Source organism: Meriones unguiculatus, chromosome 9, assembly GCF_030254825.1.
Source record: "Meriones unguiculatus strain TT.TT164.6M chromosome 9, Bangor_MerUng_6.1, whole genome shotgun sequence".
Taxonomy (NCBI): domain Eukaryota; kingdom Metazoa; phylum Chordata; class Mammalia; order Rodentia; family Muridae; genus Meriones; species Meriones unguiculatus.
In genome coordinates, this window is record NC_083357.1 from 118,594,632 (window position 1) to 118,617,980 (window position 23,349).

The 23,349-nt window shown below is 43.6% G+C and overlaps 1 protein-coding gene across 3 annotated transcripts in view; it reads left to right on the forward strand.

The window, feature by feature from the left end:
* Positions 1-23,349, forward strand: part of Pcca (propionyl-CoA carboxylase subunit alpha) — a 288,912-nt gene that overhangs the window by 33,517 nt on the left and 232,046 nt on the right. For all 3 annotated transcript variants that reach the window (XM_021644430.2, XM_060391661.1, XM_060391662.1), the window contains 2 exons: positions 12,054-12,167; positions 13,956-14,009. In XM_021644430.2, coding sequence (XP_021500105.1) covers positions 12,054-12,167; positions 13,956-14,009 — 168 coding nt within the window. The remainder of the gene's footprint in view (positions 1-12,053; positions 12,168-13,955; positions 14,010-23,349) is intronic.

Genomic DNA, 23,349 nt, shown 5'->3' on the forward strand with positions numbered 1-23,349 from the left:
CTTTATATCCTGTTTGTAGCCCTCTTCCTTGTCTCCTCTCTGCCCCACCCTCCCTCCATCTTCCCTGCCATCTCCCTCCCCCAGGTCATAGAAAGGGGTGGTCCTCCTACCCTATCATCTGACCCCAGCCTATCAAGTCTCATCAGGACTGCCTGGATCCTCTTCCTCTGTGGCCTGGCAAGGCTGCCCCACCAGGGGGAAGTGATCAAAGAGAAGGCAACAGAGTCCATGTCAGAGACTCTGCTCCCCTTACTAGGGAACCCACTTGGAGACTGAGCTGCCATGGGCTACATCTGGGCAGAGGGCCTAGGTTATCTCCATGCATGGTCCTTGATTGGTGCATTAGGCTTTGCAGGACCCCATGATCTCAGATTTTTTTGCTCTGTTGCTCTCCTGTGGAGCTCCTGTCCCCTCCAGGTCTTTCTATCTCCCCCTTCTTTCATAAGATTCCCTGCATTCTGTCCAAAGTTTGACTATGAGTCTCAGCATCTGCTTCGATCCCCGGCTGGGTGGAGTCTTTCAGAGGCCCTCTGTGGTAGGCTGTCTTCCTATTCCCTGTCTTCTACTGCTTCCAGTGTCTATCCTGTTTGTCCTTCTGAATGAAGATTAAGCGTCTTCCCTAGGTTCCTCCTTGTCGTTTAGCTTCTTTAGGTCTGTGGATTTCAGTATGTTTATCCTATATTGTGTGGCTAATATCCGCTTATAAGTGACATGTGTGTCTTTCTGTTTCTGGATTACCTCACTCAGGACGATCCTTTCTAGTTCCCACCATTTGCCTGCAAATTTCATGGTTTCTTTCTTTTTTTTTTTTAATTGCTTAGTAGTATTCCATTGTGTAAATGTACCATACTTTCTGTATCCATTCCTCAGCTGAGGGACATCTGGGTTATTTCCAGATTCTGGCTATATCAATGCATTTTATGGGCTGAGTGTGAAGAGACATTAGACGCAGAAGACTGAGCAGAAACAGCCTGCTTTCTGCTCTCATGGTCCTTGTGCTCCAGTGGGAGAGAAAGGTATAGGATAATAAGATGTAATTATTGTGTTACGTTTATGAGGAAAGCAAATCTCTTTCTCTCTTTTCTGTCTCTCCCATCTTTTCTGTTCTGGGGATGAGACCTTGAACATGTAAGGCAAGCACCCCATTGCTCAGTTACGGCACCCTCAGCTCTCTGTTGCTTCTCCTGACATCTCTATTCAGATGCTTTGAGGCTGTTCCAAATTCAGAACAACAAGCATGGGACTCCCTGGCTTCTGATGTTTGCATACCATTGTAGAAACAAACAAACAAACAAAAAATAGAGGTATTGACTATGATCACTACTCTTTTTTTGGTTTCTTATTGCTTATTAATGATAAGTCCATATCCTAAAAAGTCTTATAATCTGGTCATACCCTTCACTTAGTTGTCACTTCCTTTGTGAGGTGTTTAAAAGCCTGTTCACTAGTAACTGTTCTGTTTGACTCTAATAAGGTTTATCAAGGACAAAAGCCTGGAAGATGTAGAAGTCCTTCTAGATGTGTTCAGTTTCTAATCTGTGATTATGGAAGCATTTTATAATATGTTTGCTTAGTTTTGTGTGCATGTTTGCACATGCATGCTGTGTGTGTGTGTGTGTGTGTAACTGTGTGTGTTGGGGTCAGAGGACAACTTGGGGGAATCAGCCTTCTTTTTCAGTTATGTGGGTCCTGGGGCTTAAATTCAGGTTGGCAGGCTTTATGGCACATACTTTCATGCTCTGAGCTGTCATTACATCATATTCACTTATATGGTACTTGGCGATTGGAAGATTGGTTTGGGTTACCTGATTGCCTTATTGCCTGATGCAATCACAAGGGTTCTCTTAATGAGGCACACTGGCAGAGGGAGGGGAGAAGATGAAAGCAAGAGTAGGAGCTTTGAGTCACAGGACACTTAAAAAAAAAAAAGCAAGGCCTGCATTCTGTCCCTGTGCCTTTAGGAGGGAGAGCCAGTGTGATGGCCCCCGCCTTAGTGCTTTGTGGCCTCCTGTGACTTGTGCTGTCTAGAACAGTGTTAAAAGCTGTGGCCTTAAGCCGTGTGTAGTGCTGGTGTCAACAGCAATGAGGACCGAATATACGATGGATGTTTAGATGTCAGGAAGTCTAGCAATGACTCAATAATGTTGACGTATCGAAGGATAAAGTTTGTCTGATAATCTGAGGAGAGGTATAAAAATAACAACATGCTTATAGTTTCACTCATAAAAGGTAATGTATTTGAAAAGTTTTGCCAGACTGGTAAAAATAATTTTTCTGGCCTATTTCATTTGTTGCTGAATTGTGGGTGATATTCTTAGTTTGTAGTGTGGTCTAGAGTTTTGGTCTAGAGGCTCTATGTGTAGTGAAGGTTTAAGATGTCCTTCCCTTTCATCACCTCCCTACCTCATGCTTCCTGCTCTTTGTTTTCCTCTTTCCTGGGTTTTCTCTCACTCTCCCTGTCCCCTGCCTCTTCCCCTAACCCCCAGGACTTAAACAAAGCAGCACACTCATTTCTCCCAGCCAGCAGCTTTCTAGTGGCCCCATTGGCATTGTGCGTTCTGCACCCATGTCTGGGTCTTAAGGTCAAGGTTGTGAGCAACAGGCCACTCACTGCTTCTGATTTTGACTCCAAAAGCTGTGGGAGCTGAAACAGAGTAGGCAGCTCCATTTACCTGTTGTCCGCCAGTGGCTGTCTTGTCCCAGCTCCTGCTGACATTCTGAGTGGCCTGCCATTTCATTTCGCAGCTCCGGCTTCCAAAGAAGCTGCTTGTACTTGGTTACCATTGCTTACTGTTACATGGCTTTCTCATTTTGACTTCCTCAGGTGTTTGCCATTTACCTTTTCTCATTTGCCATCTTGTTTTCTGTACAGTTTTGTAACTCACTGCTGCGCATTTGAAACAAGGTTTGCATGTGTGAACTCACTGTGCCAGTCCTTTCTCATGTTGCGTTGTACTCAGGACTAAGAAGGCCAGGGACAAAGGCTGATGGCCTAGTTGTGTTTTTGCTTGATATCAAAGATCAGTTTGTCCAAGTACACATTTGGAAGTAAACTTATAATGTGATTACCTACAGGGCTTACTGAGGCTAGAGAGCGCCAGCGGCACGCAGCCTGTCTAGATATTGCTTTGCCCTTTCGTACTCCAACCTCCCTCTATCTGCAGCCGCTCCATCCTCCTGCTTGTCCAGGCTGCTTCTGTGTGGCCATGATGTGGGTGCCTGGTTGGAGCAGCAAAGGGAGAAGTAAAGCTGTCTGAAGATGGTCATGGCAGACTGGCATCTGCCGCTTTATCTGGACTGACGCCCATAGTAAGGAGTAGGCCTCCGGAGCGCCAGGCTTGTGTGCATGTCTCTGCAGAGCTCACAGGCCTCCTGAGGGCAAGAGCCTCACGATTCTACGAGAGAAATGTGAAGTTTGGGGAAAACTGCTTATAAACAGTACTGGGAAGTGTTTATTCTGTTGACAACTGAGTGTTGAGTTGCTTCTGTGTAGAATAATTCTCAGTGTCTTCTATATTCCCCAAATGGATATTAGGTATTGGGTAAAGGAGCCTTTATAATTAAATCTAGGCAAGTATCTTGTATGAACTGTTCTAATTAAGTGTTATAGATCCCGAGGCTGTTGTGATGTGGGCTCGGCTGGAATGCTGTCTGAGTGGTGGGAGATTCAGTTTCAAAACTACAGAGACCACTTTGTACGTTTCTTGTGCAGATGGCCCCTGATGTCTTGTAGTTGTCTTATTTTGCTTTTACAGTTCTGAAGACGTGATGCATCTTCAGTAGAGACCCTCATTCAGGTTCTGAATGTAGGTATTTCCCAGGTGAGCTCTATGCAGTATGAGCCTTTTTTTTTTTTTTTTTTTTTTCTTTTCCTGATGCCCCATAGTGGCAGAGACTGGTTAACCCTGAAATCAGGAGGGAAAACAGTCAACACCCCACAGGTTCCAGAGAATTTAAAGTAGGGTGTTTAGAAGGTTTCGTGGCTATGGTTTGGCTTGGAAGTGTTCCTCAAAGGAGCTGCCGAGAAGGGCTTAGTCCCTGGTCGATAGCCGTTGGAAGGCAGTGCTTTAAGAGGTGGGACCTGTCCTACAGGGGTTGATGCTCTCTAGCCCCATTTTTTCCTTTTTCCTTTCAGTACTCCTCACCATCTGCCCACCGACGGGCCCTAAGTGAAAGGCTGGTTGACCCTAGACTGATGCCTCCGAAACTGTGAGCCTCAGCCAGCATTTCCCCTTACAAGGTTGACCGTCTCAGGAGTCATTTACAGTAATCAGAGCCAACAGGCATGGTTAACGTGTTTCCTTTCCTGCTCTTGCTTTTGAGACATAGCTGCAGATATCTCCAGTTGGCCTTGAAATCACCGTGTGGCACAGGATGACCGTGAACTCGTGCTCCTCCCGCCTCAGCCGTTCGTGTGCTGGGACTGCAGGCATGTGCCACCACGCCCAGCCCAGCAGTGCTGGGCTCTGACCAGGGTTTTGCGGCACTCTACACTGAGCTGCACTTTTGTTCCTCTGAATGTGGGTGTGTGTCACAGTGTGGCTGTAGCTCAGAGTGTGGCTTTGGGGGTCAGTTCTCTGCTCCCACCTAGTGGGTCCTGTGGACTGAATATGCTTTTACATGCAGGACTATTTCACTAGTCCTTCTATACAATTTCAGCAAACGGTATCATCTATTTCCTCGTTAGTGGAGGAACAAGTGTAATTTTTCCTCTCAATAAGTTAGATTTCACACGCCAAAATTATACATTAAATGATTTGTGTTTTTGATAATTTCATATTGTTTTTGTTAAGTATAAAAAATTGTAGCTCATGATTAAAGCGCCCTTTCTTTTTTGTGCGTATGCATCAGGGCAGGCTTCTTATTTGGCCTATAATTTGCATCACATTAAGTGTTTCCCTGACAGCATGCCATTTGAAATGCACTTTTAAGAATATCTAGTCATAGCTGGGTGTGGTTTTGTACACCTCCAATCCAAGCACTTGGGGAGTCAGATCGCTGTTTGAGGTCAGTCTGTTCTACAAAGCGAGCTCAGGACAGCCAAGGCTACACAGAGAAACCTTGTCTTGAAAAAAAAAAAAAAATACCGGTCCTGTTGGTGGGTGCCAGAGAATTGACTGCAGGCTTATTTACTATCTGTCTGCTTGTCTGTCTGTCTATCTATCTATCTATCTATCTATCTATCTATCTATCTATCTATCTATCTATATCTATTTATTTAATTTACTTGAGACAGGGTCTGTGTAGCTCTGACTAGCTTAGAACTTACTAGGTAGAGTAGGCTGGCCTTGACTGTGGAGAATCTAGGCAGATCTCTGCCTCTGTCTCCTGAGTGTTACGTTCTGGCAAGGAACCTGGCTATCCTGTCCTGAAAATTTGAATTAAATTCACAAGTATGACCGAGTTTATTAAAAAGAAATAAACTGCTAGGCATGCTGGCCCATTGCTTTAATTCTAGCACTCAGGAGGCAGAGGCAGGCAAATCTCTGTGAGTTCCAGGCCAGCCTGGTCTACAGAGTGAGTTCCAGGACAGCCAGTGCTACACAGAGAAACCGTGTCTCAAAAACAAAAACAAAACAAAAAAAGTGAAAATGTATTTTCTCCATTAGCTTGAAATGAAAGTGTCGAGTTTCCTTTGCTGAGGGACACACTCCTAATGGAGTGCAAACTGACGTAAGCTCTTGGTTGTCTGGTTTGCAGTGTTTATGCGCTCAGCTGTTCTAGAAGCACGCGCTTGTGTACAGATTAGCGTATTAACGGAGGCTTCTGCAGTTCAATTAGAAACCATTCCAATACTGGGAAAATGGTTTAAAGCGTGTTCTCTATATTATTAGGAGTTTTGGGTAGCAGTTAGAAATTGAAACAGACTGTTCAGAACTCAATGAGACAAGGCACAGAATAATCCATATGTGACTGAGTTTTACCAAGAAAACTGTAAGTGTACTTTTACATCACATATTCATGTAAAAATGCTGTGGGGCTCTAGAAGGATACCTGAAGGCAGGAAGTGGGAAGGAAAGACATTGAAGGACTATTGAGTGAAGGTTATCAGTGATTATTTGTTCCTTTACTGCGAAAGCGTTAAAACTTGTTTTCAATCAAGCTCGAATACCTGTACATAACTTGAGTAGATAGGATAAGGAAATTAAGAAAGGTCTTTTCCTGCATAGCATACAGGGGCTGTTGGATGAACTTCAAAGCCATTTGGTCCATGGAAAACTCCACACACAAAGAATCACAATGCATGATTCCATTTGGGCATGTAATTTTGTGCTTGTGTGTATGAATGTGCAGGTCATATTTCTGCAAATGCAGACACACAGGTTTGTGTGTGTGTATGTGTGTGTGTGTGCTGTAGGAATGCCCTGAGATGCCATGACACCTGCTGACTGCCCGTGTTTCACGAGAACTGTGTAAACTCGTGTAGATTCAGCCCTGTGACTGTCCTTACAGGCTCTTTCCCGTTCCTTTGTTTTTCCTTGCAATCCCTGTATTTCTTAGCTGGTGCTGGCTACTTACTTTATACTGTGTTGGGAAGTGCCTCAAATGTGTGCTTCCACTGTTGCCATAAGTTACAGCCATAAGTTGTATGTGTAGACTTTATTATGGTAAGTGATGTAAAAGACACAGTTTAACATTTCATTCACTTTGAACTCTTCAATTCTATACTATTAAATGCTATAAGCACTGTAGGTTGTGTAGGCACTCTTTCTTCTTCTTTTTTTTTTTTTTGTTGATGTCTTTATGGCTTCATTTCGCTGTTTTTGCTTATCTTGAGGGGATTCTGTGTGAGTGCCGGCATTGTGAGGCATTTCTCGGGGAAGAGATGACCTCTGAAGAGTTTTACCTGCGTGCGGTGAAAACATGTTTTGCACTGTGTGTGATCGGTGGAAACGTGTTTTGCACTGTGTGTGGATGGGGCAGTGCTGACAACCCTGCGTTTGTACGCCTGGCACTAGAGTTGTCTTCCCGGAAGACGAGGCACCTTTTCTCACTTTTCCTTTGCTTTCCAGCCCAGGAAGATTACCTTCTATTTTCATTATTGTCTTGAGTCTGCCTCCGAGATCAAGGGAGATGTGATTTGCCAGGGGAAAACCTGTCTCCTCAGGGGCTGAGGAGACTCTCAGTGGGTTACAAGCACTGGAGGATTGGTAGGCGTGCTACCTACCTATAACCCAGTCCTCCAGGTTTGAGTGAGACCCTGCTTCACCGTGGAGGAGGTGGAGGGTGATTGAGGAAGGCTTCTGACACCCCCACACGCCTGAACACACACACTGACACATGTGAGTATACACAGCAACTCCAGTTCTTTTACTACAAAGGGTCACTGAGGGTCACTGTGAATGCACAGGCCCCTGGCACTTCTCCTGGATTTCTCTGATTGGCTTGTGCTTCCCTGCCCACACCGACCATTTTCAACTTTTTCTTTTTCCATCACTGACTCCTCTCTTCTTCCTTCACAGAGAAGAGGGAAATGTCCTGAGGTTAGCTGCTTTAGCTAGAAACTGCCTGCATTTCTTCTTCACCAGCCCTTGTTGAGTGCGCCCGTGTGCGCCTTTGCCTTTCTGTCTCTCACTCTCTGCTTTCCTTCTCCTGTAGTGTTTTCCGGTTGAACTGGCTCGCCTTCTGTGGGAGTGCCATCCCTCTTCTCCTGCTTCCCTGCTTCCTGGAAGTGCTTCACATCCCAGGTGTTGTTCGTGTCCTAGAAAGTCTTCTCTAAATTTCCCCGAGATAACAAAAGAAAGGGAATTGACACCACAGCTCATCTCTCCTTCTGCTTCTGACCTTTGCAGCCCCACCCGACCCTATTGTTCCTTCCTTGCACATCTTGGTTTCCTCATTGCTGTGTCCCACAGCCCTTTGTCCGCTGTGCACCCACCAGCCCCACAGACACGCCTTTTTCTAAGGTTGTGCTTGGGGTTCAGTGCTTGTTGCTCTTCCTTCACAGCTCTCTTTTCCCTGATGTGTCTACAAAGAACCTGTTTTGTGTCCTGTGTCAAGATGCATTCCTGCATCCCCACAAGACAACCCAGTGTAGAACCTGTGTCCTGATTGATCCTTTTCTTTTTTGTGAACAGATAAAATAACATGTTATAGAAAGTGGGCGGGGGGGGAGTGGCTCTGTGGTCAAGTGCACTGATTGCTTTTCCAGTAATGAAGTGTGATTCCCAGCACCCACATGGTAATTCTCAACCATTTGTAGTTCTATTTCCAGGGGATCTGATACCCTCTTTTGATCTCTGTGGACCCTGCATGCACACAGTATACAAATATACATGCAAGCAAAACACTCATATGAACAAAAAAGGGCCAGAAGTTTTGCAGCTGTTTTGTTCTTGCCGTTTTACAGATTGAGATTTACACCTTGAAAAGTAGCAAGTTCCTTAAATTCTACTATTCAAAATAATTGTGACTCAAATACATTTCTTTAATAAAATATTAAAGAATTTTTTTGATGTCTTTATGGCTTCATTTCGCTGTTTTTGCTTATCTTGAGGGGATTCTGTGTGAGTCCCGGTATTGTAAGGCATTTCTCGGGGAAGAGATGTCCTGAGTAAGTACAGAGATCAGTTTGTCTCATTAGAAATAGGGGTTTATCTGATTGCTTGAAAATAACGTTTTTCAATGCTTCAAATTAAGATTTGTGTGGCTGACTTTCCTTTCTTCCCTTTCCAGTTCTTAGTTATGTTCACATTAGTGAGGCTTGGCTAAGATTTGGTGGATTCTGGTGGTTTAGATTTGGTTGGATTGGGTGAGCCTTGCTGGTTCAGGCAAGAATTCTATCTAGTCTCCATTCTGTCAGTGTTGTGTGGAGTTTTTTGCCTTGAAGGCTATGGCGTGGGAGACTCATGGCTCTCCTCTTGGAGTCAGGTCTTATTGAGAGGAATGTTTGGGTGCTAAGACATGAAGTGTCTTCATGTTTCGGAGTGAACTAGTTTACACTAGTTTAGACCGTCACGCTTTAGGCTAAATATGCTGCCTGGTTCAGTCATTTGTTTTTAAGCACTGAGGTACAGTGTTTTTTTAATTTTTTATAAACATAGGAGGTAATTGGAATATTTTCAACATATCTCAGGCATCTCATTTACTGGTATGGATTTTTAAAATTAATGCAAAGTTTTAAAATTTAGGCATCAGTCTTAACTTGTGTATACTGACAAGTATTTAAGTAATTAGGTTTTTGTGTGTGGTGCTGTCGTCTGACTGCAAGGCCTCATGCACGCTAATAAAAGAGAATGGGAAGATGGTTCTTTTTCAGTCCTGTAAGTTAAAAAATAACACCATTGACCCCAGAGGCTTAATACTTAGGAAATAGCAGGCTAAGCCAAGCAACTCTCCTACAAGGAATTAAAAAAAATACAAAACTGCATGTGCTTGAATAAAACGCAGGACTTTCTTTTGAAAAACACTTGTTTCTGGATTTGGAACTGTTTTACTACCAACATGGTTTATTTTTGAACCATAGCAAATCTTATTGGATTAATTTTCCTCAGTTTAAAGTGTGAGTGATATGTTTTCTTTTTTAAATTAAATTACTTAAAAATTTGTTTTAAGATGTTGAAATTTTGAAACAAAATCTTTGGTAAGCAAAGTCTCTTCAAAATCATATAGGTGCTTCTACAAAGTTAGAAACTATAATTAAACCAAAGAGAACACCTCACATACAGAGTACAACAATAATACCAACACTCACCTGGCAGCCCACATGAAGTTCAAGGCCTCACCCTGCGGCCCAGGCGTTCACTGTGCAGACCAGGCTGGCCCCAGTTTGCCGGGCCTTGCCTTTCTCTGCCTCTTGATTACTGTGTGGGTAGAGGCGTGTGCTACCACACCTGCTAGGAGCGCCAGAGGCTTTAAGAACCAGCCTTTCCGCGGCCCTCTGCTTCTGTGACAAGTAAGGCGGCAAGGGACTCTAGGTGTTTTCCTCTCCAGAGGGCTGCGCCTCGGCCAGGCTGTAGGTCTGTTGGGGTATTTATCCCTCTGTGGTGAGATTTATTTCTGAGAACCAGAAAGTGTGTGTGCACCTTTCCTCTGTCAAGTCCATTGCAGCTTTGACCTGCCTGGACATATCGCTGTGGAGTGTTTGTTAGAACAGTACGAATCATCAGCTGCCACATGTCAGACTCCGATCCTGTCCTTGGCAGGGACATGCAGGCAAGTGTCCACCATGCTAGCCAAAGAATAACAGAAAAGAAAGCTGTGTATGTAACATCACAGAAGGGAAGACAAGGCCGGAGTCAGGGGTCACAGCAGCAGGGTCTCTTGTGCCCTTCTGTGTGTGCATTCTAGAGACTTGGGGTGTTTTCCTCTTTACCTCCAGAGACAATAGTTTTACCATTTAATAATGCAAGTTATTAAATAAATTTCCACCCTGAATCTTTTTGCACATAACATGTTTGGAGATTTTAAAAAGAATTTAAGACATAGTCTTTCTCTTGCGTATCATTAGGATTTGTGAAGAGGATACATCACAACAATGGTAAAGATGTTAAGATGAGATTCTTAAGTTGAATGAGACTCAGTGCTTGTATTTGCGAGAGTACAGATTAAAGGAGGGTCATCCAAGTGTGAAGTGCTGAGGAAAGACTCTGCACACGGGAGAGATAAATTATATAATGTGTGTGCTTAACTTTCATGGCTAACCTTACCTGGCTAATGCATTCTTTGAAAGGGATCATTAAGTATTCAAGTTTTTCTTTACAGAAAGCAAACAAAACCCCCAGCTTTAATGACAACAACAAAGATGATAGTAGTGGAATCTGAAATGTCTGAGAGCAACAGAGAAACATGGGTCTGGGAATAAGCCAGGCAAAAACAAGCAAGGGAGAGAGCCTGCCCTGAGGGAAGGACCATGTGAAAGCTCCTTGTATGCAAGCCTGCCTTATTTATTTATTTATTTATTTATTTATGTATTTTTGCAGTTTGTGCCGTTAAAGAAGTGTATACATTTGAGTATTTGATATTAATCTATAACTTTCTTGAGAAGGTTATGATTTATTTACCTTTCAGTATGCAATGACATTATTACTTGATTGGAGACTTTTTATTGAATTAATAAAAATAATTCTGATTTTTTTTCAAAAATGCTACTTTTTAATTTTCAGATCTCATCTCAAAAAGTAGTTTTTAGAAATTAGTTCAGAACTGAAGGTTGTAACTCAGAAACACTGAAATACTTGTTTTCTGCTGTAGATTTCACCCCTCAATGGAAATGTTCAGGTATATGTTTATGTCCAGTTTTATGTGTCTGCCTTTCAAACTAAATAAGATTATGAATTTCTTAAGCTGTAAAATCATTAGGAGATACCAGTTCAGAAACACAGTATGAGTGTTTTAAAAAGGGTAGATTCCTTTCAAAATTTAAACAGTTTGTTCTTTTCACGATCGAATGCCTACCTAGTCTCCTTTTGAGACTGAAACACTGTTGGGTGAATTGTCATAAAAACAGACAGCGCATGCTTGAATTAGATGAGTTTATATAGAGTGGGTATTTATTACACATACAGTTTAGACTAAATGTAAAATGGACAAGGCTCTAATGTGAGAGTATTTACATGTTTCTCAGAATTTTCTGGTTCATGTGTGATGATAGTGAACTCTTTAGTTCTGGGCGTTAATCTGAGGCTGGTGCTGACCTGATGCTGTGCAGTGACACTCACTGCAGCCGTCCATTCAGCCCTCTATTTACCCAGCGTCCTGGGGAGCTTGCTCGGACCGAGGCGTGAATGTGCCTGCTATTAACATATTGGGCTGTGCTGCTTCCATGTAGTGAGGGAGGTTTGGTTCCCGATTTATGCACGGATGAACTGGAGAGGGGATACAGGTGTGTTATAGAAATTGTTTGGTTAGGCATGCGTAATAAATGAGTTCATGGGTAATACAGACCCTGAGTCTTTTTTTTTTTTGCATTGTTGCTTTTTAGCTGGCATTTGAAGAGAAATTTGATTGTGTGGGAACTGTGACACAGTCAGGTTTGTAGTTTTGTATCTGTTGATGGGTGATTCTAATTCTCTTTTCAGAGCATCTGTTAATGCAGGCATTTGTCTCTTTAGGTTCATGTGAAAATGGCGGATGAGGCTGTCTGTGTTGGCCCAGCTCCCAGCAGTAAAAGCTACCTCAACATGGATGCCGTCATGGAAGCCATTAGGAAAACCAGGGCCCAAGCTGTGAGTCTGAATGAACCTATCTACTGCAGCTGTTTCATATGTAGAAAGCTAGAGTTTGTATTAGAAAAAATAAGAAAGAATGATCGAAAATGCTGTTGCAGTTAGTTGATGTCACATGAGTTAACTGTGGCCGGATTCGCTCCTGGAAATCAAAGGCTTTCTGGCATCTGGCAGTGTCGCGGCTCATGCCGCAGGTGGCTGCTGGCCTCAGCTCTCTTTGCCGGGAAGAAAGAAATCCCAATTAGTTTTGAGTATTAACCCTTTCAGTGTAATAAGAGCATTCAAGACAAAAACAAAACCCGGAAACTTCTGTATTATAATCAGGTTCTGAAGTGTTTAAATTCCAATTTAGTCATTTAAACATTGTGCACACTCAGTTGCATTGCTAGAAATAAAACCAGCGTATTTGCTGATTGTTTCACTTTGTTAGTGTCAACAAAATAATAATAACTTACATTGGTAAATTCTTTCTGCACTCCTCATTTGGGTTAGATGGGGTGGAGTCCAAGGTGTGTGTGGGTGGGAACTAGTTTCTGACATGAGCTATGGTAAGTTTTGATTTTAACCAGAGAACTGGCTTTACATTTTATGTTAGAAGCAGAGTTATCTCCACAGTCAGATGAAAGACAGCTCCGGCACCAGCTTGGAGCCTCAGTGCTCTGCTCATTTCTTTAGAAAGACGTTTAAATAACCCTCTTCTAGACTTCACATTGTGGATGCTTGCAGCACATTAGCCCTTAACAGAAGGAAAACCCTTCAGAAGTGTCCAGTGGAATTCTCTGTGCTGGTGACATGGCGGAGTGAAGGGCTTTTCCTGCTTGAATTATTCTTGTACATGCCCATGACACTTGGTTTGGGTTCAGACATCAGATTTATAGCTGTTTCAGGTTCCAGCTCTGGCTCCTGCAGGAATCTGACTTTCCTTTTAGAGGTGTTTTAGTAGAGGCTGCCGCAGCACTGGTGTTGGCATGGCTTCTGGTTGCCGTGTGATAGAGTGAAAAGTGACTGATTAGGACACAGCTTAGACTGCGCACTGTGGCTTCTGGGGAAGACGGCACAGTAACTGCGAATGCTCACATGTGACGTGAGGAGAGAAGGAATAGATATCAGAGGGGAAATCAATAGATGGGACAAAGTACAAGTCAGACCACACCTCCGTCTAAGAGCTGTTTGGCAGCGGCTGAGGGGGTGTTTGAACATCTTCTGCTAGTAGTGATAAGGTGAACTTGTAACTTAGAGCTTGGGCTTTATTTTCTTATTTACGCAGAGTCTCTCTGCGTAGCCCTGGTTGACCCAGAAATTACCGTGTAGACGGGCTGGCCTCAAGCTCACGGCAGTCTGCCGGCCTGTTTGTCAAGTGCTGGGATTAAAGGCCTGTGCTCCCACGCCACGGAGGAGTGGCTTTGGAAGCAGCTGTGCTCCCACGCCACGGAGGAGTGGCTTTGCAAGCAGCTGTGCCCCACGCCACGGAGGAGTGGCTTTGGAAGCAGCTGTGCCCGAGTTCTCTGTTTTCCAAAGATCTGTCGATCGTACCCTTTGGCCCCCTAGCCCTTGTGAAGTCCTCCAAACGTGTTGGCCAGCCTCGGGTGAGCTGCTCTGGGTAGAGCAGACGGGTGCAGTGGGCAGGCACATAGACGCCCTTGTGGCCTGCTGGTGGGGCAAAGGAGGAATTTGATTCTCCTTGGAGAGAGTCGGTGGGTGAGGAAGTCACTTGAACAGTGAAGACTTGTGGCTTAGGAGAATTAAAATATAACGAAGTTAAAAGAACCTTTTGTTTTCAATCCTAAGGTTCACCCAGGTTATGGCTTCCTGTCAGAAAACAAAGACTTTGCAAGGAGTTTGGTAAGTCTGTCACAGCCAGACATGATTGTCTTATTCCAGAAAGCAGTGTTACAGAATTCTAATTCATTTACTGACTTTTAGATGATTGTTACAAGTGAATGTTTTCATTCTGTAGTCTGGGTCTTGATGAATAATTATGAAAATGGAAGAGGAAAAGTCACCATTCTGTTCAATTGGTTATATTATTTGTTCCTTAGATTTTAATATTGAAAATTTCAGATTTTAAAATGTAAATTTGGGGCTAGAGTTAGAGTAAATACTGCTGCTGCAGAGCACCCAAGGGTGGTTCCTAGCGCCACTCTAGCTCTGCAGGCTGTGACCCCCTCTGCTGGCTCTGTGGGTGTGTGCACTCACCTGCACACGCTTCACACAGACACGCACACACATAGTTAAATACAGTAAATCTCATGTGAAGAGACCAGGTTGTTCATGGACTTATTACAGTGACATTGTTAAACCAAGAACACAGGAGATGAGGCCAGAAGTAAAATTTTTATTCCTAGTGCCCTTATTTTGGCTGGTCTGGAGCTTGCTCTGTAGACCAGGCTGACCTTGAACTCATAGAGATCCGCCTACATCTGACTCTCCCATATACCATTGCACAGCTTTGTAGGCAGCCATATTGTTGAGGTAAGCAGCCTCCCTGGGTTCCTGCACTGCTGCCGTTCTTGCCCTCTTTGGATTCCTGCTCTGACTTCCCTCAATGGTGCCAAGCCCTTTCCTCTCTAAGTTGCTGTTGGTTAGGGTGCCTGTCGCAGCAGCCACCGGACAGAAGCGTCTTCCTAAACATAGACCAATGCTTGTTGGGGCTGCCGTTACTTCCATCTGTCACACAGACTTGCGCAGGCATCGGGGCCACTGGTTGTGGACGCTGACTAGTGCCCCCTCTTGTTTCATGAGTAAACATGTAAGTGATGCAGAAAAACAGTTACGGAATTTATTACATGATGAGATATTTTCCCATGTTTGCTTTTTAATGTCTTTGTCTTTTTCTGTGTTCATCTGTCAACCTGTCATTTTTAATTTTGTACTTTAAATTGTATATAACTCTTAGTTCCATTCCTGTTCAGTTCATTATTTACTATTAAAAAACAGTTTAATACTTGCTTACAGTTGCTTATTTACGATTTCAGTAAGAAGCTTTATTGAGATATATTGGTATTCCATAAAGCACACCCATAGTGACTCACTCTCTGCTTTAGCTGCATGCTCCCAAAATCACAACCACAGTCAGGAGAAAGGTGTGTCCATGGGCCCCTCACATCTGCGCTTCCCCTCCTGTGCCTTTCCTCTTCCCTCTAGATGACTGGGATCCACTGTGTTATTTTAGGTTGTTTTGCTTTGCAAGGATTTTAGACAGATGTAACCATACAAGTTGTGTTAGGTTTAGAAGGGATTCCTCCCATTTTTTACTCAGCAAACTTATTTTGTAATTGATCCATGTTGTAACTATCAGTGGCACATTAATTTCATCCAGTTTCTGAGTCCTGTGTTCTCTTGTATGGGGTTGCCAGCCTCACTTGTAACCATTGTGTGTTGCTGCATATTGGAAGGCTTTTCTCTGCTAGCTGCTACCACCGAGCCTGCTCAGGACAGCAGGCTTTCTGGACTCTTGCTTTCAGTTCTGTTTTCTAACCTTTCGGCCTGTGAGAAGCAGTGGTATGTCTATGAGGAGGTGTAAGTGTGCGTTTCTCCTACTGGCTGCTCCACGTGGCCACACTCTGTCTGTTGCAAGGTGCTGGTTTCTTGTGATTTTGATTTGAATTTGTCTGGTGGTTAGTGAGTTAGCTGGGTTTGTATTGTTATTGAGTAAGTAGTACAGAATTGTTTCCATGATGGCTGTTCTTTTATCTGATACTTATCATTGCTAGTGTTCTGTCACTGTGAGTTTCCTCTTTGTTTCTTGAACACTAACAGAGGTTCATCGCCTTAGGATGTTGTGTCCCTAGACCCACTGTAAGTTGAAGACACCATCGGGCAGTAGTTCTCAGCCTTCCTAATGCTGAGAAATGCTTCCATACAGCTCCTCATGTTGTGGTGACCCATAGAATTACTTCATTACTACTTCATAACTGTAATTTTGCTACTGTTATGAATCATAATATAAATATCTGATATGTGACTCCAAAAAGGGTCTTGACCCATAGGTTGAGAGCTGCTGCTGAGAGGGAGAAATGAACTGAATCTGTCTAGCCTTCCAACAATGTGGTTCAATAACATGGGCCACTGCAGACTTCCAGTTTCTTCTGGTCGCCCTGGAGGCCAGCATCATAGCAGGACTGTGTTGCAGGTTACTAGAGATCAGAAGTCCATGTTCGAAGTCCTTAGCAGTGACTGCTGGAAAGAGACTGAGTAGTATTCCATTGTGTAAAAATACCACAATTTCTGTATCCATTCCTCCATTGAGGGACATCTGGGTTGCTTCCAGGTTCTGGCTATTACAAATAAAGCTCCTACAAACATGGTTGAGTAGATGTCCTTGTTGTGTACTTGAGCAAATTTTGGGTATATGCCTAGGAGTGGTAAAGCTGGATCCTGAGGTAGCATTATTCCTAGTTGTCTGAGAAAGCGCCAGATTGACTTCCAAAGTGGTTGGTTGTACCAGTTTACATTCCCACCAGCAATGGAGGAGGGTTCCCCTTTCTCCACAACCTCTCCAGCATGTGTTGTCACTTTACACAATGGAATACTACTTAGCAGTCAAAAACTAGGAAATCATGAAATTTGTAGGCAGCTGGTGAGATCTAGAAAAGATCATTCTGAGTGAGGTATCTCAGAAGGAGAAAGACACACATGGTATATACTCACTCATATAGTCATATAAGATATGATAAACATAATGAAATCTATACACCTAAAGAAGATAAACAAGAAAGAGGACCTGGGGTAAGATGATCAATCCTCACTTAGAAAAACAAATGGGATGTGCATTGGACGTAGGAGAAAACAAGTAACAGGACAGGAGCCTACCACAGAGGGCCCCTGAAAGACTCTACCTAGCAGTGCATCAAAACAGATACTAAGACTCGTAACCAACCCTTTGGCAGAGTTCAGGGAATCATATGAAAGAAGGGGGAGTTAGTATGACGTAGAAAGGATAGGAGCTCGACAAGGACCAAATATATCTGGGCACAGAAGTCTTTTCTGAGACTGACACTCCACCAAGGACCATGTATGGATATAACCTAGAACCTCTGCTCGGATGAAGCCTGTGGTAGCTCAGTAACCAATTGGTTTCCCATAGTAAGGGGAACAGGGACTATTTCTGACAGGAACTCAATGGCAGGCTGTTTGACCTCCTCACCCCCAAGGGAGGAGCAGTCCTGTTAGGTCACAGAGGAGGACTTTGCAGCCAGTCCTGAAGATACCTGATAAAACAGGATCAGATGAATGGGGAGGAGGTCCTCCCCATCAGTGGACTTGGAAAGGGGCAGGGAGGAGATGAGGGAGGGAGGGAGGGCTTGGGAGGGAATGGGGGGAGCGGGATACAGCTGGGATACAGAGTTAATAAAATGTAAATAATAATAATAATAATAATAATAATAATAATAATAATAATAAAAGAGGCTGAAGGCCGGTTGTATTCCTGGCATGCAGGGAAGCTTCTTTGAAAAGGTGCTTTACATTGTGTGAGGGAGGAATTCTCAGTTTGTAAGTCATGGTGAGCTTAGGGTTTTTGTTATTGTGTTATTTTACTTTGGGTTAAAGAAAGAGGTGAATGGTGTATGTGGATATTTATATTAAATTTTAAAATAATGTGGTTTCTGACTTTAGTGCAAAACTTTATGTGATAATCTAGAAACAAACAATATAGACCAAATAGAAAAATGGGATACATTTCAACATCAAATGTTTCTTAATTTGCTTAGAACTTTTGCCTTTGGCTAGAGGAGTCAAATATAATTATCTCTCCTAACTTATTTGAACATGTGTCTTTTTTTCTCATTAGTATTTGCGATTTGTTTGTCTCAGACATTATATGCAGATTTTGGTTGTTAGAGGCCTGAAGTGCTTTTTAACCCTTTCACTTTAGAGGCTTTAGGCTGTCACTGCTGAGCTCACTTTGACAAGGGAAGTTGCTGAGTTAAAGTTTGAAATTCTGGAAACTAATGTAGAAAGGTCACTTTGAGAATTATCTTGTGTTTTTATGTTGTGTTTTATATTTAATTTTAGTACTATTGTATAGTAACTCTCTTTTCTGTTAGAACTGATTTTTATTGATGTTTTTGTATTTAACCCCTAATTTTGGAATTCAGTAGGAAATATTTTCAAGTGAAAGTAGTAAGTTGAAGATTTCACTGGATTAAATGCAGTAACATTAATTATCACTTTTGTCTGCTGCTGGTGCTTTTTCCTGGCCAGCCCCACATTCATTCTAAAATTAAGCTTTTAAGTGCATGCTGTCTCAAACCGGCAAAGAAGCAGAAGTAATGAGACAATGCCAGGCCTTTGCTGTGGACTGGACCTTGTCTAAGAAGGTTGCTGGTTCGCGGAACACTGATTGGAGACAGAGCTTGGCATGCTGGCGTGTGTGTCTAGTCGAGGGTGTGCTCTTTGTGTGTGTCCTTGTACTCAGCATTCCTGTGGTGAACTGTACTGTCTGTGTGTGCTTCTGCTTAGCTTCTCAGTTCTTCACACACTAGTTGGTTGAACGTGGATGTTTTTAAAAAACTTTATTTTTTTATTAATTATAGTTTATTCACTTCATATCCCAGCTGTAGCCCCTCCCTTATTTTCTCCCAACCACACCCTCACTCCCTCTTCTCTACCCATACCCCTCCCCCAGTCTACTGATAAGGGAGGTCCTCCTCCCCCTCCATCTGACCCTAGTTTATCAGGTCTTATCAGGACTGGCTGCTTTGTTTTCCTCTGTGGCCTGGTAAGGCTACTCCCCACTAAGGGAGAGGTGATCAAAGAGCCAGCCACTGAGTTCATGTCAGAGACCGTCCCTGTTCCCCTTACTAGGGAACCCACTTGGACACTGAGCTGTCACGGGCTACACGTGTTCAGGGGTTCTAGGTTATATCCATGCATGGTCCTTAGTTGGAGTATCAGTCTCAGACAAGACCCCTGGGTCCAGATTTTTTGGTTCTGTTGCTCTCCTTATGGAGCTCCTGACCTCTCCAGGTCTTTCTATGACCCCCTTCTTTCATATCATTCCCTGCACTCTGCCCAAAGTTTGGCTATGAGTCTCAGCCTCTGCTTTGATACCCTGCAGGATAGAATCTTTCAGAGTCCCTCTGCGGCAGGCTCCTGTCCTATTTCCAGTTTTCTCTCTCTCATTTGCCATTCTGAATGAGGATTGATTATCTTACCCAGCTTTATTTCTAATAGCCAGAAGCTGGAAACAACCCAGATGTCCCTCAGATGAGGAATGGATACAGAAATTGTGGTACATCTACACAGTGGCATACTACTCAGCAATTAAAAACAAGGAAATCATGAAGTTTGCAGGCAAATGGTGGGATCTAGAAAAGATCATCCTGAGGGAGGTATCTCAGAAGCAGAAAGACACACTCGGTATATACTCACTTATGAGTGGATACTAGACCTATAAGATAGGATAAACATACTAAAATCTGCACACCTAAAGACGATAAACAAGAAAGAGGACCCTGGGTAAGAGGATCAACCCTCACTCAGAGTGTGGATGGTTAGAGAAGTAAGGTCGTACTGTAGGCTAAGGGGGCGTGCTGTGTCTCTTAAGCACAGTGTTTTATTTGTGAGGGGTTGTTTTCACTAGTGAGTGGTAGCTCTTGTGCACGTTACTACTGATGAGAATGCTGTAGGCTACAGGAAGTGTGGTGCGGAAGCAGAACTGATTATGTTCCTACAGTGCTGATGTGAATGATAGTACATCGCATTGGTGATGTTTTCAGTGTTTGCTGTTAACTTATAGTGATGTAATGTTTAGAAGGCTCAGTTGGTTTTAGTACTGCTGAAATACAAACTTAAAATTAGTTTTAAAATGATTGCTGAAGCTGGGTGGTTGGTACCTAGGGATCCATTGCAGTAAAAAGTCTAGTTTTGACTGTGTCTGAAGTCTTTCATTTAAGAAAATTTATAATAGGAGCCTCAGTGGGTTTTCATGTCTTGTGCTCTGGGCTGCCAGCTGACACAGGATGTGTGGGGTTCAGTGGTCCCTCATCTGGGATGTAGTAAGCCTGGAGATGTTAGCCCTTTCTTCCAGGTCCAGCACCAGCTTGTTTTAGCCAGTGTTTTTGATATGTTCCCCTGTTGTTAAAGGTGTGAGTTCCACCGTCCTCCATCCCTTATGTTAGTATGTTCAGGGACAGAAGCAGGAACAGAAACCAAGTTGACTCAAACGGGATGCTCCAGGTGCGCCAGGATAGTATTAACCACCAGAGGAGGACCACACAAAGGACACTATCCTGGAGGATGTCAGCTCTTACGGCCAGGCGCCACTCCCTGTGGCAGCTGTTTGCCAGCTTCATCCAGCTGGGCACATAGTGCTTGCCTGGAGTCTCAGCACTCAGAAGGCTCAGGCAGGCAGACGGTTGGGCGTTGACGGCCAGCCTGTGCTATGTGCATGTATAGCACACGGTGCAGCCTAAGCAAACGGGGAGTGGGGGCGGCTCTTGACGCTTTCGCCTGCTCTTGGGACCCTTTTCCTCCTAATGGGTTGCCTGTCCAGCCTTGCTGGACATGAGGGATTGTGCCTGGACTTACTGTAACTTGCTTGCTGTTGCTGGTTGGTATCCATGGGAGGCCTGCTCTTTTCTGAAGGGAAGCAAGAGGAGTGGGTCTGGAGGAGAGGGGAGCTGAGGGGACGGGGAAGAGTGGAAACTGTTTGGGGTGTAATATATGAGAAGGATAAATAAAATATATTAAAAATAAAAATAAAAGCCTGAGCGAGCGACAACAAAAGCCCGGAGCTTAAAGCATAGGCACTGAGTCCCAGTATTCCATTAAAACCTGATGCTTCCCACCCCATGCTGACAAGCCGCTTCCGCCAAGAGCGCTCTCCATGCTGTGCTGCCACCAAGTATGCTTGGATTAGAGCAGACAAAGATTAGCACCGTCCCCAGGGCCAGTTAGTTGCCACATACAAAAATATTGAATTTTGATTCATTTGTGTTTTAGTTTTAATAGAATACATATTTGAGAAATGTAGTCTTTAGTTTTTCAATATTACCATATTTTATTAATTCTTTAGTCTCACAGAATAACTGTTTACTCTTGAGGCAGTTGAGAAAAACTGATGTCTGTCTGCCTATATGTGTGTGTGTGTGTGCACGCGCACATACAAGTGGCATTTGCTAGGAACCAAACAGGTGAAACTTGAATTCATCTAGCCAAGGTAAGAATCTGTGTGGAATGCTTCAGTTGGTAACAGAATTGCAGAGAGACCATTATTTTATTTACTTCAGCTTCATCCTGGTGGGATGGACAGAGCAGAAACGCCGCATGTACTGGTGACAGTGCTGGCAAGGACCCAGCGTGCTGTGACTCAGGTCTGACAGGCTGCTGCTGCTTCCCAGGTCAGCCAGGGGGAGAGATCGGGAGCATCTCAGGGAATGCACACTTGGTGCTTACTGCAAGGCGCGATAAACAGGTCTGATCCCCAAGGCTTAGAAAGAGATCCCAGTTGAATTTACTTCCCACTTCAGCTAGGGGACCCAGACTTTCTCCTCTGTCCTGTACATCCGGGGTTTCCTTTGCTTTCCTGGGCTGAAGTGTTACAGGAGATTCTGTTTTCGGAGGGCAAAGCCGGAGGGCAGAGCTGCTGTGGACAGTTCTTTCTCAGTGGAATGCTCCATTTTTGGTACATGCTGTGGGAGAATTTTAGGCAAGCCAGGTGAGAACTAGATTAGCCACAAACATCCAGGAATGCGCCTTGTCCTGGGAGGTGGCACTGGCTCATGTCTAGTACCGACATTATCCTTGGCAGTGACTACAGCCGGGACCTGAGCTCTTGCAGTTTGGGAGGTTAGTGAGTTAGAGCCGGGGACCACAACGAGTGCTGTGAGGAAAATGAACGTGGGTCATGCTGGCTCTCGTGAGCCCCGGGTACCTTGGGGCCTCTAAGGTTCTGCTATATCCTGTGGCAAAAACTTTGTGGCGTTAAGTTTCCTCCTCTTCGTCTTCAGGATTGGGCAGCAGAGTTTTCTAGTGTCTGTGTGATTCCTGTCTCAACTAAATCCAATGCAGAAGCCACATAGGAGGTGTTTTCTACTAAGCCGGATGTTAGAGAGGGTTTCAAAATGCAAAACATTTCCACTTTTACTAATGAGTGTGTCATAAATGTTATTTTTAATTGTTAGCATTAAGTTGCTATTCTTTTTAAATATATGCAATTTTAATATTTTTAAATTTTAATTAGGAAAAAATTGATGCCACTTGCAGGTGTCAGAGCGTGCCAGCATTGTCAGGTTTTAAAGCCAGAAAGCGATTCTGACTCCAACAGTTGGACAAATGCTGTGCCACGATGGCTGGGTGGCCTTGGATGGCCACATGCTGAGAACTCCCTTCCCAGAGGGGTAGTCCCCGAGCCACCCTCACTGCTCTTCCACATCTACTGTTTTCTTAGGGCCTCGCTATTATGGCTTATCTCAGTTCCCGAGGTGTACTACTGCACTCAGTGGTCATTAAGAACTCTGGCAATAAAATCGCTTATATCTGTCCCTCAAAAGGATACAGACTTTTGGAGAGTTAATCTCTCTGTTATGCACATCAAACTAATCACACCTATTTGAAAGACTTTAATAATGCTGTGCTCTCTATCACCTATTAAATTATTTTTGCCTGAAAACAGTCACATTTTTATATATGAATTTTAAGAGAGTATTGTGTGCCATTCTTATTTGTTAATTGTTAATTTTACCCTGGGAGCCTATATGCCTTTGAGTTTTAATTTGGCCCCTGTTTCTTGTTACGTGTATTTACTGTGTGTGCGGGAGTGTGGACGTGGTCACAGAACCCACTGTGTGGGTCTCAAGGGTTGAGCCTAGATTGTCATGCTTGCTGCCCAGTCTCGTTAGCCACAGAGCCATCTCATAGGCCTCAAGGAACTAGATTTGGTAGTGTATACTTTTTTTTTTTTTAAAGAAATTATCATTCCTGCTATCCTCACTGTTTATCATAACATTTAAAGGCAGTAGTAAATAAAAAATTGTAGAGAAAGATGAAAAGGCAATAATGAGGTTATATAAAATGAGTGCAAGCAAAATAAGGTTGATTGTATTCATACTACAGCTGGATGAGGCTTTGCCCCTTCAGATCTGTGACTGTTTTGAGCCAGGCACAAGCACTCAGCATACACAAACTTGTTTGCTGTCCATAACAGCCCAGCAGGTGGATATAACCTTTTCTCTTTTCA